At 41.7% G+C, this 20,267-nt stretch overlaps 1 protein-coding gene across 3 annotated transcripts in view; it reads left to right on the top strand.

Annotated features, from left to right (window-relative positions):
* RNF130 (ring finger protein 130) overlaps positions 1–20,267 on the top strand; it is a 161,121-nt gene that overhangs the window by 58,400 nt on the left and 82,454 nt on the right. For all 3 annotated transcript variants that reach the window (XM_009450321.5, XM_009450322.5, XM_001143540.8), the window contains exon 3: positions 864–1,114. In XM_009450321.5, coding sequence (XP_009448596.3) covers positions 864–1,114 — 251 coding nt within the window. The remainder of the gene's footprint in view (positions 1–863; positions 1,115–20,267) is intronic.

Genomic DNA, 20,267 nt, shown 5'->3' with positions numbered 1-20,267 from the left:
TATAAGGCAACTTAAGACTGTCCTCCTAATTAACTTGCATAGCCTGTGCTTGTGGGCAGACCTCTGGACAACTGTTAGAGGCTGGAGGTATTTCGATGCCAAACTAGTCCAGAATGTTGAAGCCTGGACCTGTCTCTGGAACGTTTGATTTCCAGAGAGTTCTGGGGTAAACTAGCAAGGAGCCTCAACTCCACTCCAGTCTGGACATGAGACCCAAGTTAGTTTCGGATGTCACTAATAAAAGGTGGCACCATTTGGCACTTTGTAGCTCTGTTACCAGCTGTGTGTCCCCTGTCTCAGTGAGATTAGAAAGCTTGGTATCCTGTACTTGTTTTTGTTCCTGGCACTAGTTCTACAGACAGTGGGTACTCCATGAATGTTCCTAGATTAGTGCGTGAAGTACCAATTTATGCTATAAAAACAGCACTTTACTCCATTTCTTAAGGAATTAAGACTTTCTGAAGATCATTTTAAAATAGAAAAGGTTTTACAGTGTAAATCTACCATGATGTTGATACACTTCTCTTGCTGTATAATGTTATGTTGCTGTCTGTTGTCACATTTGGCTGGTTTAATAATCTTTTTTTAAAAATGTAGTTGTCAGACAAGTTAATATGGTTCTTAACACTGCAATCGTTCTATGCCTTATGTCTGTTTAAGTCTTCAGTACCACACAACAAATTACATGTTCCTACTTGGTGCCAGCATACCCAGCTGCATCTACATTTCAGTTGAGAAGTGGAGTTTGCATACCCTTTCCATTACCAAACATTACAGTAGTTACCTAAGTAGCGTGTTGATACATTTGATGTTTCCATAAGTTTTAAATGTCACTTGAGTTATATATTTATTTTATATTGCAGGCACTGGAGATATTATTGCTGTCATGATAACAGAATTGAGGGGTAAGGATATTTTGAGTTATCTGGAGAAAAACATCTCTGTACAAATGACAATAGCTGTTGGAACTCGAATGCCACCGAAGAACTTCAGCCGTGGCTCTCTAGTCTTCGTGTCAATATCCTTTATTGTTTTGATGATTATTTCTTCAGCATGGCTCATATTCTACTTCATTCAGAAGATCAGGTACACAAATGCACGCGACAGGAACCAGGTGAGCTCAGTACTCAACAGTGATTGGTTCGTAACAGCCAGAGTTCACAGTCATCTGTCGTGACCATGCATCTTACTAACATGTTTTTTCTTTTAAAAAATGTTGTTACCCTCACTCAGTCATTTTAATATGTTAGAAACGTCTACATGAGTATTTAAGGGATATTTAAAATAACCTAAAAGGTACTAAATTTATTGTGATCACCTAGAATATTCTAGTCAGGTAGATAGCTTGATATCATAGTATTATCTAGATAATTCTGTTAATTTGGAGAAATAGCACAAAGTTGCATTTTTAAACCAGTAACTTTGGATGTTTCTGCAAATGGGAACTGGGAGGAGGGTTAGGGAGACTTCACTCTTCCCCTTCCTATGTGAAATTCTTTCCCATGTGAATTTTGAACTGGGAAAGTATTATCTATTCAGAAAATGAAATCAATGAAAAACCTCTGTCATCTAAGCTCAGACATGGGGTAAGGGTGAGTGGGGGAAGACCAATAGAAGATGTCTGTCTACGTAGTCATCCTAGGAGTTCCACTGACAGCACATCTATTTGGGTTGAGTGAATAAACCTAGGAAAAGCAGTGTGCTTCCCCAGTGTGAGGGCCTGGAGATGGTGGCCCTCAGTTGGTGACTGAGTTTGATTGATGTGCTGTGGACAGAATACACACCCTAGGGGCCAGGTTCCAGGTGTTAGGTCCCTCTCCTAGACTTTTCGTATAGAAAACTAAGAAGTGACTTGCTTGGAGAGTGATTTGAAGCCAGTTTTTGTATAACGCTGTCTTCTCCTAACATGGTACATTCAAATTCCTGTGGGGATGGGCACACTGGGATTTTTATCCTTCCTCTTTCTAGCGGAAAAAGCGCAGACTTTGGCATGGAACAGGTCTCAGCTCACATCCCTCCTGCACCACCAGTTCACCATGACCCCTCACCCTGTTGGACAGTTTCTTGAGCATCTCAGCTTCTTTCTCATCTGAAAGTAGATATAAAACACCCAAACGCTGACTGTGAAAGTAGATATAAAATACCCAAATGCTGACTGTGGAAGTACATATAAAATACCCAAACACTGACTGCAGTTTATTGAAGCTTTCTGTGCCAGGCTCTCCCTGTGCACTTTTAATTTTTTTTATTTTGATAATTTTTATATTTGTAATTTTAGACTTAACAAAAAATTTGTAAGATAAGTGGCAAGTATTCCCTTCACTCAGATGCTACAGCTGTTAATGTTTTACTGTATTTCCTTTTCTATGTAACTATACTTTTTAAATTTAAAAAACATTTTTTTTTTTTTAAAGAGACAGGGTCTTGCCCTGTCGCCCAGGCTGGAGTGTGGTGGCAGTCATGGCTCACTGCAGCCTCCAACTCCTGGGCTGAAGCTATCCTCTGGCCTCAACCTTCTGAGTAGCTAGGACTGAAGGTATGCATCACCATGCCTGGCTAATTTTTTAATTTTTTTGCACAGGCCAGGTCTTGCAGTGTTGGCCAGGCTGGTCTCAAACTCTTGGGCTCAAAGGATCCGCCCACCTTGGCCTCCCAAAGTGTCAGGATTATGGGTGTGAACACCACCCTCAACCTTTGTATATATACCTTAACAAAACTATTTGAGAGTAAGTTTGAGATATGATGCCCTGTTACCCTTAAATACTTTGTTATATATTTTATAAAAACAAGAACATTCTCTTACGTAACCATAGTGTGGTTATCAAAATCAGTAAATTAACATTGATTTAATACATTATCTGATTGATAGACCTTTTTTGGGTTTTGTAAAACTGGCTCAATAATGACCTTTATAGCAAAGAAAATCCTGGATTGATTGGAGCTCATTGGATTTTGCATTCAGTTGTCTCTTCCTACTTGGTTTTATGACATGGACGTTTCTGAAAAGTACAGATCAATTATTTTGTATTTGAGTTTATCCGACGTGTTGTGTTCCTTCATGATTAGTTTCAGATTATATGCGTTTTGTGAAAATGTAGATTTGCTTGCATTTATAAGAGATAACACAAATACAAAGATGTCTCTTATCCCCTTCACTGATTTCTCCTTGTGGTAACAACATGTATAACTGTGGTCAGTATCATAACCTGGAAATTGGCATGGATGCAATCCACTGATCTTCCTAAATACACTGAAATCTCCCCACCTCTCCCGTTTAATGTGTACTTATTTGTGTATGTGTGTGTCTGTCTTTAGTCTGTGTAGTTTTATCGCATGTGTAGATTCACATGACCAACAACACGGTTAGGATACAGGCCGGTTCCATCACAAGGATCCCTTGTGCTACTCTTTTATAACCACAGCCACCTCCCTCCCTCCCCCTTCCCTAATCTACCAGGAATCTGTTTCTCATCTCTATAGTTTTGTCATTTCAAGAATAAATAGGTGGAATCATGGGCCAGGCACGGTGGCTCACACCTGTAATCCCGGCACTTTGGGAAGCCAAGGCAGGTGGATCACTTGAGGTCAGGAGTTCAAGACTAGCCTGGCCAACATGGCAAACCCCATCTCCACTAAAAATACAAAAACGTAGCTGGGCAAGGTGCCATGCGCCTGTAGTCCCATCCATTCAGGAGGCTGAAGCACGAGAATTGCTTGAACTTGGGAGGCAGAGGCTGCAGTGAGCCATGATCGTACCACTGCACTCCAGCCTGGGTGACAGAGTGAGACTCTGTTTCAAAAAGATAAAGAAAAAAATGTTATATAGGTGGAATCATATAGTATGTAACCTCTAGAGTTTGGAATTCTTCGCTTCTTCACTCAGCATAATTACCTTGAGATACTTTTTTTTTTTTTTTTTTTTTTTGAGATGTAGTCTCACTCTGTCGCCAAGGCTGGAGTGCAGCGGCCGGATCTCAGCTCACTGCAAGCTCCGCCTCCCAGGTTCACGCCATTCTCCTGCCTCAGCCTCCCGAGTAGCTGGGTCTACAGGTGCCTGCCACCATGCCTGGCTAATTTTTTGTATTTTTAGTAGAGATGGGGTTTCACCGTGTTAGCCAGGATGGTCTCGATCTCCTGACCTTGTGATCCGCCCACCTTGGCCTCCCAAAGTGCTGGGATTACAGGCGTGAGCCACTGCGCCCGGCCAAGATACTTGCAAGTTGTTATGTGTATCAGTCATTTATTCCTTTTTATGGCCGAACAGTATCCCATGGTTTGGATGTACCACCGTTTGTTTAATTGCTCACTCATTGAAGGATATCTGGGATGTTTTCAGATTTTGGCTATTACAAATAAAGCAGCTGTGAACAATCACATACAGGTTTTGGTGTAAACATGAGTTTTCGTTTCCCTGGGATAAATGTGTAATTTCTGAGTGCAGTGTAAATTCCAAGAGTGAAGTTTTTGGGCTATTATGATAAGTGCATATTTAGTTCTGCAGGAAACTGTTAGACTCATTTTGCAAAGTGGCCGTACCATTTTGCATTCCCACTAGAAATGTATGACTGAACCAGTTCCTCCACACTCTCGACAGCACTTGGTGTTTTCATCTCTTGTGATTGTTGAGTTGTGTAGTAACATCTCTTGTAGTTTTAGTTTGCATTTCTCTAATTAGACATTTTTTATGTGCTTGTTTGCCATCCGTATATCCTCTTCAGTGAAATATCCATTCATGTCTTTTGCCCATTTTCTACCTAGATTGTTTTTCACTGTTGAATTTTGAGAGCTTTTTATGTATTCCAGATACAAGTCCTTCGCCAAATATGTGGCTTGCAGAGATTATCTCCCAGTCTGTATTTTGTTTTGTTCAACCTCTTAACAAGGTCTTTGAAAAGCAAAAATTTCTAATTTTTATGAAGTTTATTAATTTTTTCTTTTATGAATTGTGCTTTTGGTGTCAAGTGTAAAAATTCTTTACTTATCCCTAGATATCCCAAAGATTTTCTACTGTTTTTCCTGGAAGTTTTATATTATGTTTTACATTTAAGTCTGTGATTAGTTTATTTGAAGGCTTTCCTGTTTTCTAATGTAAGAATTAAGTGCTATAAATTTCTCTCTCAGCACTTCTTTAAGGCTATGCCTCACATATTTTGATATGCTGTATTTTCATTTTCATTCAGTCCTATGTATTTTTTTCTTTTGAGACTTCTTCTTTTACCCATACATTATTGAGAAGTATGTTATTGAATTTCCAGTAGTTTAGATATTTTACTTTTTTTTTCTTCCTTTTGAGAGAGGGTCTTACTCTGTCACCCAGGCTGGAGTGCAGTGATACGATCTCAGCTCACTGCAACCTCCACCTCCCGGGTTCAAGTGATTCTCTTACCTCTGCCTCCCGAGTAGCTGGGATTACAGGCACATGCCACCGTGTCCGGCTAACTTGTATTTTTTGGTAGAGATGAGGTTTCACTGTGTTGCCCAGGCTGGTCTTGAACTCCTGACCTCAAGCGATCTGTGCACCTCAGCCTCCCAAAGTGCTGGGATTATAGACATGAGCCACTGTGTCCTGCCAAGATTTTACTATTATCTTAGTGTTACTGATTTCTAGTTTGATTCCATTATGCTCAGAGAAATACTCTATGATTTCAGTTCTCTTCTGTTTCTTGAGGTTTGTTTTATGATGTAGGATGTGGTTTGTCTTAGTCAGTGTTTCATTGGTGCTTAGAAAAAATATTCTGCTGTTGGGCGGCATGTTCTCTGGGTGTTAATTAGACCAGTGTGCACAGCTTTTCTTCCTGAGGAGCCGGGCTGGGAGAGCCTCTTCCCACTGGGCTCTGTGAGACCAGGGTGGGAGGAGGATTGTGATTTTGCCCTTGGCGCCTGGCTGGAGTAGAATGAATATTACTGCAAGTGTTTTCTGATGTTAGGCCATCCTTCTCTTGGTACTTTGGCTAGCGGAGTTGGGCTTTTCTCGGCTTTTTCTGGGGTCGGGTGGTGGGCTGCTCTGGTCCTGTTGGCTGTTCCAGGTTGGAGGCTTCTGCAGCACATTGTCAGGGATCTATGGGGGAAGTAAGGAAGCTTGGAAGCCACCACCCGTTTCTCATGTCTTGAGGGCCCCAGACAGCCCACCTCCTTTTCCCTCCTATAACATGTAATATACCTGTTTAAAAAAAAAAAAAACAAACTAAAAGATTTGTTTTTAAAATATGTTGACATACGAAACACTGAAAGTAAAATGATAAGGAGCTGCTCTGGAGTGGTGTTCTTGACAGGCAAGCCTGTGTTAGTGGACTGCGTGTAGCACACCCTGAGGACGTTGGAACAAAGGCTCACAGTTGTCCCAGGAGCCTGCTATTGGAAGATAGTGCTTTAATTAGCACCCAGTGTGGGGCCGGGGCTGATGAAGGAGGAAACGTAATCACCATCTGGTGCAGGCCACAAACTGCGAGCTTGTTTCCTAGCATTTATTTTGCGGCTGACTGCATGCAGGATCCTTCCAAAGCATCTCTCCAGATGCTACTGTGGTGGAAAGTGATGTTCTGACCTTTTTTCCTCCTTCCGTTTTCCCTAAGGTTGACAAATGCTTGATGAAATTTTTATGTGGCTTAAAAAGCTTAGCTTATTAAAGTTTAATAAGAAGGTGGCAGCAGCTAGACTGGTTGAAACCTTTGGCTATTTTAAAAGAGAAGCCATAATATTAGCAAAGGAAAACCAGTGAGTTTAAGGACAGACTCTGATTTTCTCCCACAAACTGTTTTTGTTTTTGTTTTTGGAGACTGGGTCTCACTCTGTCACCTAGGCTGGAGTGCAGTGGCGCGATCTTGGCTCACTGCAACCTCTGCCTCCTCGGCTTAAGCAATTCTCCTGCCTCAGCCTCACACGTAGCTGGGACTAAAGACGTGTGTCACCATGCCTGGCTAATTTTTGTATTTTTAGTAGAGATGGGATTTCACCATGTTGGCCAGGCTGGTCTCAAACTCCTTACCTCATGTGATCCTCCTGCCTCAGCCTCCCAAAGTGCTGGAATGACAGGCATGAACCTCCACACCCGGCCCCCACAAACTGTTATCATGAAGCAGTTCTTCCTGTAGAACATGCTACCAAAGAGATCCATATATTGTAAATAACTTTCTAAGCATAGTAAAATGCTCACAATTGAGAACATTTTGCATGTGATATAAGAATCTAATGCTTTGGCTTTTCAGTTCGTGACTAAGTGTCTGTGGTTTGCTCTTCCTGGAAAACTGTCAGAATGTATCTAATTACTATCTATAGGTGTAGATAGTTCAAACTACCACCGATGGTAAACTTAAATGTCGCTGTCGAATTAAGTCACTGATAGTTATTTTACACAAAACGGTAGATGTTTGTTACCTTTGTTTTGAATAAATGCTTAAGGATTTTCTGAAAAATGTAAAATGTTTAACAGTTACATGGTTAATATTGCACCTTTAATTTCAAAGTGGTCAAATTTGATTTCTAAAGCAGAACAATGAAATTTTCATTTTACTGTTTAGGAATGGGGCAGATGTAAAATATTCTGCCACTTAATGGACTCCTGAATATTTAGAATGTATTCCTAAAACTTCCCAGTGAAAATGCATGTGCTTTTTAAGGTATTTAAAATTTGTAAAAGCTTCTTGCCATAACATGTGTATATAATATTCTTTGACTTTATAAGTATCTCAGGGTTGCTGAAATGAAATACACTCTTATTGCCCATTTTCATCATGAAAGGTCAGTAGCTAATTGGAGAATGCATTTGCCTGTCAGAATGTGGAAATATATGGAACATTCCTGTGTCAGAGAAAGGTTAAAACTTTGCATGAGTACAGCTAATCTTTGAAAACTGGTGGGTTCAAAAGGTTTTTTTTTTTCTTCCACATTGGGAGAGAGGAAGTATTGTATATACTGCCAAGATTTGTCCTACAGAAAAGGATTATATGGTCCCAAAACAGACTTCTTTTGTCATTTTGGATGGCAGTGTGAATTTTGTTCATTATGTTTCTTAAGGATTAACAATTCCAGAAGAACTGGAAAGGGGAAATAGATGTTTGAGCTGAGAAGTTATTATCTTACCAGTTTTAAAAAAATACTGCAAATACTCTGATACCTTGTTTTTCATGTCCTGCCATTTTGTAAATAAATAACACTTTTCATATACAGAGACTGTATTATATACCTTCTAAATATTACATGTCAGGGGCTTAAGATCTGATTTTTTTTAAAGCACAAAATATGCTCTTAAGATCATAGTGTTTGCAAGATAATTCATTTCTATATCCTTGGGGTTTAGCATGGGGCCTGGCACATCACGCTGCCTCAGTAAATATTTCAATGAATTCAAGAATGAGCTTACCTTCTGTTGCAATGACAGATGCAGTCAAAATACTGTGTGGTATAGGAGTTATTCTTTGGGGGCAGAGTGATATTACTCTCAGGGAGTCAAGGACACTTCACACAGAAGGTAGGTTGTGACCTTGGAGCTGAATTTTAAAGGATGAATTAAGACTTCATCAGATGGAGATGAAGGAGAGTCAGGCAAATGGATCATTTTCCACAGAGAGATGAAAGAGTTGAATGACTGGAACATCAGGAATAGTGGGCAGGAGACTTGTGACTGTTGAACTGATATTAGATGAATAAATTGTCACTAGACTATGAAGGGCATGAATCACATAAGAAAGTTAGGCTTTATTCTATAATCAATATGGTTTTGTTGTTGTTGTTGTTGTTGTTGTTTTTCTGAGACAGAGGCTTGTTCTGTCGCCCAGGCTGGAGTACAATGGCTCGATTAACAGCTCACTGCAACCTCCGCCTCCCAGGCTCAGACCATTCTCCTGCCTCAGCCTCCCGAGTAGCTGGAATTACAGGTGCCCACCACCATGCCCGACTAATTTTTGTATTTTTAGTAGAGACGGGGTTTCGCCATGTTGGCCAGGCTGGTTTCAAACTCCTGACCATAGGTGATCCACCCGCCTCGGCCTCCCAAAGTGCTGGGATTACAGGCACGAGCCACCACGCCCGGCCGTCAGTACGGTTTTTTAGCAGTGGAGTGATACACAATTCTTTTCTGGTGCGAGAGACTTAGGGGGAAGGAGCTATGAAAGGAGGAAATACTGAAGAGCAGAGGAAGATGATGTTAATAAAATAAGGTTATGTAGAGAGGAGAGGAGTGATCTGGGCACAGGCAGATGGTGTCTTGGAAAAGAGTTAACAGAGGCTTCTTTTGAGAAAAAAAATGGTGGTGAATGAATGAAGGAGGGTGCAGACTACAAGGCACTTTGCATTGGGGAAAGATTCTATACCTAGATTTCACCAGTGTTTACAAAAAGAAAACCCTACTCTGTGCAGATACAGACTTACTCTAATTCTGTGAGAGAGTTCTGGTTGCCGAATGGCAAAACCTGAGATGCGTTTCATCAAAGTGACCTATCCTCAATATACTCTGAACCATCTGGCTTTGAACCAACTATTCCTATTAGATTAAGCCGTAAGAATTGTTTTAACTTGTTTTCTGCCAATTCAAACATTTTGTCACTTTGCTTTCAAATATAGAATGGTGTTTATTGTGGCAGCTTTGACCAGATGAGATAAGATAATCTGGCCCCTAACAAACCCCTCAAGCTGTAAGCTATAGAAAGTCTTTTCAGCATTTTATAGTGGAGGAAGAACTGAAGTGGAAAGGAGATCTCTGGTCCTAGTCCGAATACTTTCAGTAACTTCAGACATCTCCTCATCTCTTTCTGGGGCTTGGTTTTTCTCCTTTGTAAAATGATGCCTTTCTGTGGTTTTGTCATTTCTAACATTCTGTGTGTGATGAGGTGTAAATTTGAGGAGTTTTATTATTAAAGGAATAGGGCACAGTGTGAAGTACGGAGAATATCAGTGAGTGGGTAGCGTATTACGGGAAAATGCTTTGAAACCAGGGTTTGTACTTCATTTAGTGAGTCTCAAACTTTAGTATACAAAAGAATCATGTGAGAGCTCCTTTTAGGGGCTGGAGCACTTTTTAAAATTGCAAATTTCCAAGATCGTTCCTCCCCTTAATTCAGCAAGTCTGGATAGGACCTACTTACTAGCCTTTGATGTGGGCAAATTATTTAATCTCTGCCTCAATCTCCTCTTCTGTAAAATGGGATATTATAGTTCTTTTCTCATAAAATGATTGTGACGATAACACGAGTCAGTACTTGTGAAGGGCTTAGAACAGTACCTAGCACATGGTATGTACCGAATAAACCTTAGTTAGTATAGATTTTAGTATTATATATTACTAAGCATTCAAGGTAGCTTTACTGCATCTGCCCCATGGACCACACCTTGAAAAACAGTGACTTAATGGCATGGTGTTCAGGTGAAGGTAAGAGACTTTAATAAAAAGTGATCTTCATGGAAGAATTTTGTACCTCATCGTAGGTACTTGAGAGTTAGCAGGATGCAAATAGACTTAGAATGAAAAATTTTAAAAAAATAGTGGCTTTTAGACAGATTCCAGGAAGAGATCAAATTGTACACACATGCATAGACACTTATACCTGTCACAGGTTTACCTGTCACAAAGTGATGGGAAATGTTAAAGGACTGATGAAAAACTCAAAGGATAATTCAGAAGAAGGTAGTAATACTGAAGCCAAGTCCAAAGAAAAATTACAGTGAAGGTATTGACATTAATACCTAACACAGAGAAGAGATATTTTGTCCTTTTGCTATAAGAGGTGTTCAAAGTTCAGAGGTGGAAAATATGATCTACCTAAATATTTGTAGGTCTCTGATTAGATAACCTACATGCATTCACGTCAGCTTGCTGAAGACTGGACTGCTGCCACCAGCACCTGCTCTCTGCTTTTGGCTATTCCATAATGCAGTGTGATGGCAGGTGCTCTCACACGGCTCGTCACCAAGCCAGAAGTCTGGGGGCACCTCTCCTCAAACCCCCCTCTTTGTGCCTCCATGTCAGTCATGAGGTTCTGTCGGTTTTACCTGCTAAATCTTTCTTAACTTTGTGCTCTTCTTTCTTTACCTACTGCTGCTTGCCTAATTCAGGCCCTTCTTGCCTCTGAAATATTAGAGACCCTACCTGGACATCCTGTGGAGGCAAGATTTTAATTCTCTAAGCCTCAAATAGCATCAGGAACTTTTCTGTTCAGAACTCTTCGGTAGAATTCTGATCTGAACAGAATGGAAGCAGTGAGATTCTTGTAAAATCTCCTCAAATTCCTTAATAATAATAATAATAACCCAGATCTGAGTTACCTTAGGAAAATGACCCATTAGAAATCCTTAGAACTTGTCCTCCTTGCAAAAAAAGCCTGAACAATAAATAAACAACTTAATGAAAATAACAGAGGGAGAGAACAGGGGTGCATCCGAGGAATGACAGAAGCTCTGGAGAGCACAGACGTTTGAGATAGCCACATAGAGATGGGAAGGAAACACTGGGCCTCCACTGTCCCATCCTCTAACCAGGATCAGCTGGGAACCAGGAAGAGCTCACTGTGGTGAGGAGGTAAGTGAGAGGATCCCAGCAGCCCCTTCAACACTGTGGATACCTACAGACCTCACCACCAGGGTTCCCACCAGTCCTCACAGGCACTAAGCCCAGCTGAGTCCACCCGGCTATGTACCCCACAGAGAAGGAGCTGACACTGTGCCTCAACCCCTGTGGCCCACACAGCTGCTGTGCTATACCATCTTGGAATTGGAGCTGTGACTGAAGTGTGTCTTGCTCCAGGGGTGAGTAGTCATGGCTCCCCTTTGTCCCTAAGGCTAAGCTGCCACCAAACCACCCCAGCACAGTGGCCCCACATCTCCAGGCTGAGCTGGAAGCAACTGTTGGCTCTGTTCCTCGGGGGCCAGCAGAGATGGAGCTGCTCCACCTGTTCTTCCCCCCCGCTGCTTTGGACTGGAGCTGAAGCAGTATCCTGCCTTTTGGGAAAACAGTACCTTGAACACTCAGAGCAATCATGCCTCCCCAGTGTCTCAGTTGAAGCAGCGCCACGCCTCCCAGGAAGTGGTGCATTGGCCATCCAGAGTGATCACACATCCCAGTACCTAAGCTGAAGCAGCTCCCAGCATCACAGGGAAATGGTGCCTGGCCCACCCAAAAGAGTATGCTCCCTGGGCCTGAGCTGAAGCAGCACATTATCCTTTGGGGAGTTGGTGCCTTGGCCAGACTGAGCAGTTGTGCATGCCGGGGATGAGCTGATATAGTACACCATGTCCCAGAGAAATAGAGCGGTGACTGAGCTGAGACACCTTGCCCTTACAGGCCGTAGAACTCTAGTACCCTGCTTGCTTGAACCTGTACTAGTCTTCAAGAAGCTCAGCTGCTTAGATAACCTTCCTCTTGGAGAGTGGAATTATCACTGTGCTATCCTCCCCTCCCATGCTGGGTCCACACAACAGCTCTGCTCCCCTAAGCTGGGATACTTGCTGTCATTGCACTGGACTTCACAGATCTAAGATACTGCTGAGCCCTGCCATCCCAGGGTCTATAGTCAATACTGTATGGTGCTTCATTCCATGGGACCTAAGTTGCCACTGAGCCCTGCTGATTCATGTTCCTGAATTGCAGCCAGACACTTGACCCAAACTTCCAGAATGCCCCTTCTACCTAGTCAGGCCAGTGTTATGCCCTAATTCCCAGGGACAGAATCACAGCTACAAAGTAGACTCTTAGGTCCAAGCTACCAGTGGGTACCTGACAGTCACAGATCCTGACCATGTGGGTAACATATCCCACTTTGCCACAGGTGCCACAAACACATTTGTGAGACTCTGAGCCTAGGACATGGTCCCATTGTCATTCTGAGCACCTGCTCCTGGAATCCAGTGCTGCTGCAGCTGCTTGTGGGTAACATCAGACCTCACACCAAGAGGGATCACTTTGGCTAAGTCTCCTCATTGTGGGGAAAGCAAGAATAGTAGGTCCCCAAAGGCCTTTGAAAGGATAACAGCCTACACCACTGCAGCAGACATCCACAGCTTATACCACTGAGGCACCCATGGTTATTGCTGATGTTGAATTCAGCTGAAACTGCACAGAGACTGTACCACTGCACCTATCGAGAAATAGTCACCACACCCTTCGCAACTGGCACACTAAGATTAAACTGTAGGCGAAAATCTTTCTCCAGGAGAGCCACTCTAGAAAATTTGAAAGAAGTGATTGTTCCACCAGATGCACAGACATCAACACAGGGACGTGAGAAACATGAAATAAGGAAGTAGGACGCCATCAAAGGAACGTAATTCCCTAGTAACACACTCCAATGGGAAAAAACTCAATGAATTGCCAGAAAAGGAATTCAAAATTATGATCATATGGAAACTCAGAGAGATACAAGAAAACGTGTCGACAATCAACAGAGTTGGGCAAACAGTTCACAATATGAACAGGAAATTGAATAAAAGAGAAGTAAGAATCAAATCCTGCAGCTGAAGAATTCAATGAATGAAAAAACATACAGTGGAGAATTTCAGCAGCAAACTTGATCATATGTAAGAAAGAGTCTCTCAACTTGAAGATAGGTTATTTGAAATTAACAAGTCAGAGACAAAGAAATAAGAATGAAAAATAATGAAGAACACCTACAAAACTTATGGAACATTAGGCAAACAGATATTTGTATTATGGGTGTTCCAGAAGGAGAGAAGGGGAAAGGCATTAAAAAATCTATGTGATAAAATCTGAAAACTTCCCAAGTCTACGGAGATATATGGACAACAGATCCAGGTGGCCCAGTGGTTCCCAAATAAGAGTAAATCTGAAAACATCCTCCCCGTGTCACATTACAGTCAAATTGTCGAGAGTGAAAGAGTTCACAAAACAGCAAGAGAACAGCATCAAGTCACATAAGAGAATCCCTATTAGACTAAAAACAGATTTTTCCAGAGAAATCTTACAGCCTAGGAGAGAATGGAATGATAGAATTAAAGTGCTTAAAGCAGAAAATTGCCAGCCAAGAAAGAATACTGTGTCCATCAAAGCCATCCTTCAGAAATGGGGGTGAAATAGTCTTTCCTAGACAAAAATTGAGAAAGTTATACATCTTGAGAGAGTTTTACATTTTGAAAAGACAGTATTCACTACCAGGAAAACATGCAGGAATATGAAAGTCACTGGTAGAGAGCAGATACACAAAGGAGAAAGAGAAGGGAATCAAATCTTAGCACTACAGTAAACCGCCAAACCTTAAGGATAAACAATAGGAGAGAACAAAAATAACAAAGGGTATATAAAACAACCAGAGGCAATTAAAAATTGATAGGAATAAGTCCTCACCTACCAGTAATAACCTTGAATGTAAGCAGATTAAATTTCACCACTTAAAAGACATAAACTGGTGAAATGAAATTTTTGAAAACCATGACACAATTATATGCTACCTACAAGAAACTCACTTCACTTCTTTTTTTTCTTTTTTCCTTTTTTTGAGACAGAGTCTCACTTTGTCGCCTAGGCTGGAGTGCAGTGGTGCAATCTCGGCTCACTGCAACCTTCACCTCCCGGGTTCAAACAACTCTCGTGCCTCAGCCTCCTGAATAGATTACAGGTACCCGCCACCAAGCCCGGCTAATTTTTGTATTTTTAGTAGAGATGGGGTTTCACCGTGTTGGCCAGGCTGGTCTCGAAATCCTGACCTCAGGTGATCCGCCCGTCTTGGTTTCCCAAAGTGCTGGGATTACAGGCGTAAGCCACCATGGCCGGCCAACTCACTTCATTTCTAAAGGCACATATAGGCTAAAAATGAAGGGATGCAAAAAAGATATTCCATGCAAAGGGAAATAAAAACTAAGCAGGAGTGGTTGTACTTGTATCAGATAAAACAGGCCGGGCGTGGTGGCCCACGCTTCTAATCCCAGCACTTCGGGAGGCCGAGGCAGGCGATCATTTGAGGCCAGGAGTTTGAGACCAGCCTGGCCAACATGGTGAAACCCTGTCTCTACTAAAAATACAAAAATCAGCCCGGCATGGTGATACACACCTGTAATCCCAGCTATTCGGGAGTCTGAGGCAGAGAATCGCTTGAACCTGGGAGGCAGAGGCTGCAGTGAGTTGAGATCACACCACTGCACTCCAGCCTGGGTGACAAAGCGATATTCCATCTCAAAAAAAGAAAAAATAATAATAAAATAAAATATTGAAAAATAAAAAGACAAAGAAGATTATAATATAATGATAAAGAGATCAGTTCAGCAAGAGGATATAATCATTGTAAATATATATACACCCAACACTGGAGCACTCAGATATATAAAACATATATATATATATATATATATATAAAATACTAGATCTAAAGAGAGAGATAAACTCTAATACAGTAATAGTTGGGGAATTCAACACCCCACTCTTAGCATTAGACAGATCATCTAGACAGAAAATAAAGAAACATTGGGTTTAAACTGCACTTTAGACCAAATGGAAGTAACACATTTACAATATATTTCATCCAACAGCTGCAAAACACACATTGTTTTCATCACCAGTAGAATATTCTTCAAGATTGGCCACATGTTAAGCCACAAAACAAGATTTGATTTCAGCTAGGCACAGTTCTGCTTGCATGTAGTCCCAGCTACTTGGGAAGGTGAAGCAGAAAGGATCTCGAGTCCAAGAGTTCAAGACCAGCCTGGGCAATATAGTGAGATGGCGTTTCTTAGTTTTAAGAACTTTTTAAAAATTAAAATCATACAAAGGATCTTTTCTCACCACAAATGAAATAAAGATAGAAATCAGTAACAATAGAAACTTTTGGAATTGTACAAATACATGGAAATTTACAAACGTGCTCCTAAACAACCAGTGGGTCAATGAGTAAATTAGGAAGGAGACTTTAAAATTTCTTCAATAAAATGAAAATACCAAAACCTATGGGATACAGCAAAAGCAGTTTGAAGAAGGAAGTTCATAGCAATTAGCACCTACATCAAAACAATAGAGATTTGCAATAAACAATCTAATGTAGCATCTCAAGGAACTATAAAAGCAAAAACAGGCCAAGCACAGTGGCTCATGCCTATAATCCCAGCACTTTGGGAGGCCAAGGTGGCGGATCACGAGGTCAAGAGATCAAGACCATCCTGGCCAACATGGTGAAACCCCGTCTCTACTAAAAATACAAAAATTAGCTGGGCGTGGTGGTGCGCGCCTGTAGTCTCAGCTACTCGGGAGGCTGAGGCAGGAGAATTGCTTGAACCCAGGAGGCAAAGGTTGCAGTGAGCCGAGATCACACCACTGTACTCCAGTCTGGTGACAGAGCGAGACTCTGTCTCAAAAAACAAGTGAAAACAAAGCAAACCCAAAGTCAGAAGAAGCAAAAAATAATAATGAAGTTCAAATCAGGAATAAGCGAAATCAAGACTAAAGGGCCAGGCATGGTGGCTCATGCCTATAATCCCAGCACTTTGGGAGGCCAAGGCAGTCTGATTGCTTGAGTCCAGGAGTTCAAGACTAGCCTGGGTAACATGGCAAAACCCCATCTCTACAAATAAAAATACAAACATAAGGCCACTCGCGGTGGCTCACACCTGTAATCCCAGCACTTTGGGAGACCGAAGCAGGCAGATCACGAGGTCAGGAGATCAAGACCATCCTGGCTAACACGGTGAAACCCCATCTCTACTAAAAATAATAAAAAATAAATAAATTAGCCGGGTGTGGTGGTGGGAGTCTGTAGTCCCAGCTACTCGGGAGGCTGAGGCAGGAGAATGGCGTAAACCTGGGAGGCGGAGGTTGCAGTGAGCCGAGATCGCGCCACTGCACTCCAGCCTGGGTGACAGAGCGAGACTCCATCTCAAAAAAATGTAATATAAATAAATAAATAAAACATAAGCCAGGCGTGTTGGTGTGCACCTGTAATCCCAGCTACTCAGGAGGCTGAGATGGAAGAATCACTTGAGCCCAGGAGGCAGAGGTTGCAGTGAGCCAAGATCACGCCACTGCACTCCAGCCTGGGCAACAGAGCAAGACCCTGTCTCCAAAAGAAATAAAATTTTAAAAAAGACTAAAAAACAATACAAATGATCAGTGAAATAAAAAGATTTGAAAAAATAAAATTGACAACCACTAGTAAATTTTCCCAGACACATATACCAACATAGATTCAAGAGGAAATAGAAAACCTGATCAAACAGACCAGTTATGAGTAATTAAAGTGAATCTGTAATTAAAAGTCTCCCATTAAAGAAAAGTCCAGCACTTGATTCCTTCACTGCAGAATTCTGCCAAACATTTAAAGAAGAGCTAATACCAATTCTTCTCATACTCCTCCAGAAAATTGAAGAGAAGGGAACTCTTCTGAACTCAATCCACAAGGCCAGCATTACCCTAATAGCAATACCACAAGAGGATACAACAAAATAAAGAAAAATATAGACAAGTATCCTTGATGAACATAAATTTTTAAATCCCCAACGAAATACTAGCAAACTGAATCCAGCAACACATTGAAAAGAGCATTCATGATGAAAAAGTGGGATTTATCCCAGGGATGCAAGAATGGTTCAACATATGCAAATCCATAAATGTGATGCATCACATCAACAGAATGAAGAACAAAAACCATGTGGTAATGCCAGTAGATGCAGAAAAAGCATTTGATAAGTGGCTTCATGATATAAACTCTTAACAAGTTAGGTATAGAAAGAACATACTTGAACACAATAAAGGCCATATATGACTTACCCACAACCAACATCATACTGAACGTGGAAAAGCTGAAAACGTTTCCACTAAGATGTGGAAAAACACAGGATGCCCACTTTCACCACTTCTATTTAACATGTTATTACTGGAAGTCCTTTTAGGACTAATAAGTAAAGTTGCAGAATACAAAATTAACATACAGAAATCAGTTCTGTGTATATACACCAACAATTAACTCACTGAAAAATAAATCAAGAAGTCCATCTTATTTACAATAGCCACCAAAAAAGAATAAAATACATAGGAATAAATTTAGTCAAAGAGGTGAAACGTCTGCAAGGAAAACTAGAACACTGATGACAGAAATTGAAGAGGAAACAAAAACAGACATCCCATGTTCATGGATAGGAATAATTAATATTGTGAAAATGACAGTACTATCAGAAGTGACCTGCAGATTGAATGTAATCCCTATCAAAATGCCAGTGATATTATTCACAGAAATAGAAAACACAATCTTTGTATGGGTTTTTCCCCCAAAGACAGCAGATTAGAGGCTTTTCCAGCATGCCTAACCCACTTGGAAAAAGCAAAATAGTGTGCAGATAGTCACATCATTAACTTTTATCCAAGAAGGAATACAGGAATTGAACAGAACATTTCAGACACTGGGAAAGAGAAATTTGGGAGACAGCCCTCCTGGCAGAGTCTGGCTAAAAACAGAAAATCCCCAATACAGGAGATGGGGAGTCAGTGTTCCTCTGCAGTCCATCTTCCCACTGGGGAAGTGTGCAATCCAGGCCACAGGAGAGCACCTTGAGCTTCCCAAGCCCTGGATCTTACTTAGGGAGTAGCTGAGAGACATTGAGAAGGAACAACCTGGGATGCATCCCATGCATTTTCCCAGACCTGGTGGCTGATAAGAGGACTCCAGTCTCAATCCTAGCTCATAGCAAACTGTGTGGGAATCCTGTGGCCTAGCAGCAGCAGCAGAAGCAGCATCTGTTAGCATTATAAAGTCTCATGCCAGGATTGGAACACTGGGTCTTTGGTAGGAAAGGGGCCCACACAGCCAGAAATGATAAATGAGTACAGCTTGGGCCTCCAGCTTTGGGCACTAGAATTGGACCCCTGCACCCCCATCATGGGACTGGAGCAGGAGATTTGCCTGAGAGGTGTGGTTTTGGACCCAATAGCAAGTTTTACTGCATAAGGCAGCTTTGCAGGCTGAAGGCAGATATATGGTCTGTCCGATTCCTGTGGTTGGGATGAGGAAATGAGTCCTGACGGTTCTGGAGAGAGAGAGAGAGGCAGGTCCCATACTGTTTGCTTGGTTTTAACAATGGGTTTGCCCTTGCCTTCCTGTGCTGGGACATTGATGCAATGTCAGTTGCTCTCATCTTTGCCTAGGCATTTCTACAGGGTTTGGCAACTGTCCCTAGATCCCTGTCAGAGCCAGTGCTTGTGCCTGCTACTGGGGGACCAAATGGCTGTCTTGCCCAGTCCAGCTCTACCCAGCTTCACCTCTCCCCACCAGTCCCCTCCCCTCCCCCAAGGCTGAGTGTAAGACCCAAACCACTGAGCTTTCCCTGGCCCAACCCATTGCGTGGGACACTTAAGTACTTCTCCTGGTTAACAAAGATAAGTCGTAAACCCTACTGTTAGAACTGTAGCCAGCTGTGACCTGCAACTACCACCTGCTGGCCTGGAGGTTGACCCACACAGCCCATTACAACATCTGCTTACATAAGTGCACAGCACTTGGGAATAAGAAAAGCTTCTTATGACTTCTTTTACCACCATTGCTCATGCCACCCCAGCTTCTCAGGAGGTTATGAGCCAGCTCACCCACCCGATACACCACTACTATAACCAGCATTTGAGAAAGCCACCACACTAAGGCCGTTTATATCCAAGGAAATCTTAGAATATTTGCTACTGAACACACTCAGAAGCAAAGTCAAACAGTCCTACTCAAATTACATCATAGTAACATCCTCAGGATTAAAAAAAGCCCACTCCAGAACTCCCATTCACAATTGCTTCAAAGAGAATAAAATACATAGGAATCCAACTTACAAGGGATGAAGGACCTCTTCAAGTAGAACTACAAACCACTGCTCAACGAAATAAAAGAGGACACAAACAAATGGAAGAACATTCCATGCTCATGGATAGGAAGAATCAATATCGTGAAAATGGCCATACTGCCCAAGGTAATTTATAGATTCAATGCCATCCCCATCAAGCTACCAATGACTTTCTTCATAGAATTGGAAAAAAACTACTTTAAAGTTCATATGGAACCAAAAAAGAGCCCGCATAAGCCAAAAGAACAAAACTGGAGGCATCATGCTACCTGACTTCAAACTATACTACAAGGCTACAGTAACCAGAACAGCATGGTACTGGTACCAAAACAGAGATATAGACCAATGGAACAGAACAGAGCCCTCAGAAATAATACCACACATCTACAACTATCTGATCTTTGACAAAGCTGACAAAAACAAGAAATGGGGAAAGGATTCCCTATTTAAGCAATGATGCTGGGAAAACTGGCTAGCCATATGTAGAAAGCTGAAACTGGATCCCTTCCTTACACCTTATACAA

Source organism: Pan troglodytes, chromosome 4 (assembly GCF_028858775.2).
Source record: "Pan troglodytes isolate AG18354 chromosome 4, NHGRI_mPanTro3-v2.0_pri, whole genome shotgun sequence".
Taxonomy (NCBI): Eukaryota; Metazoa; Chordata; class Mammalia; order Primates; family Hominidae; genus Pan; species Pan troglodytes.
This window is presented reverse-complemented; position numbering and strand designations above follow the sequence as displayed.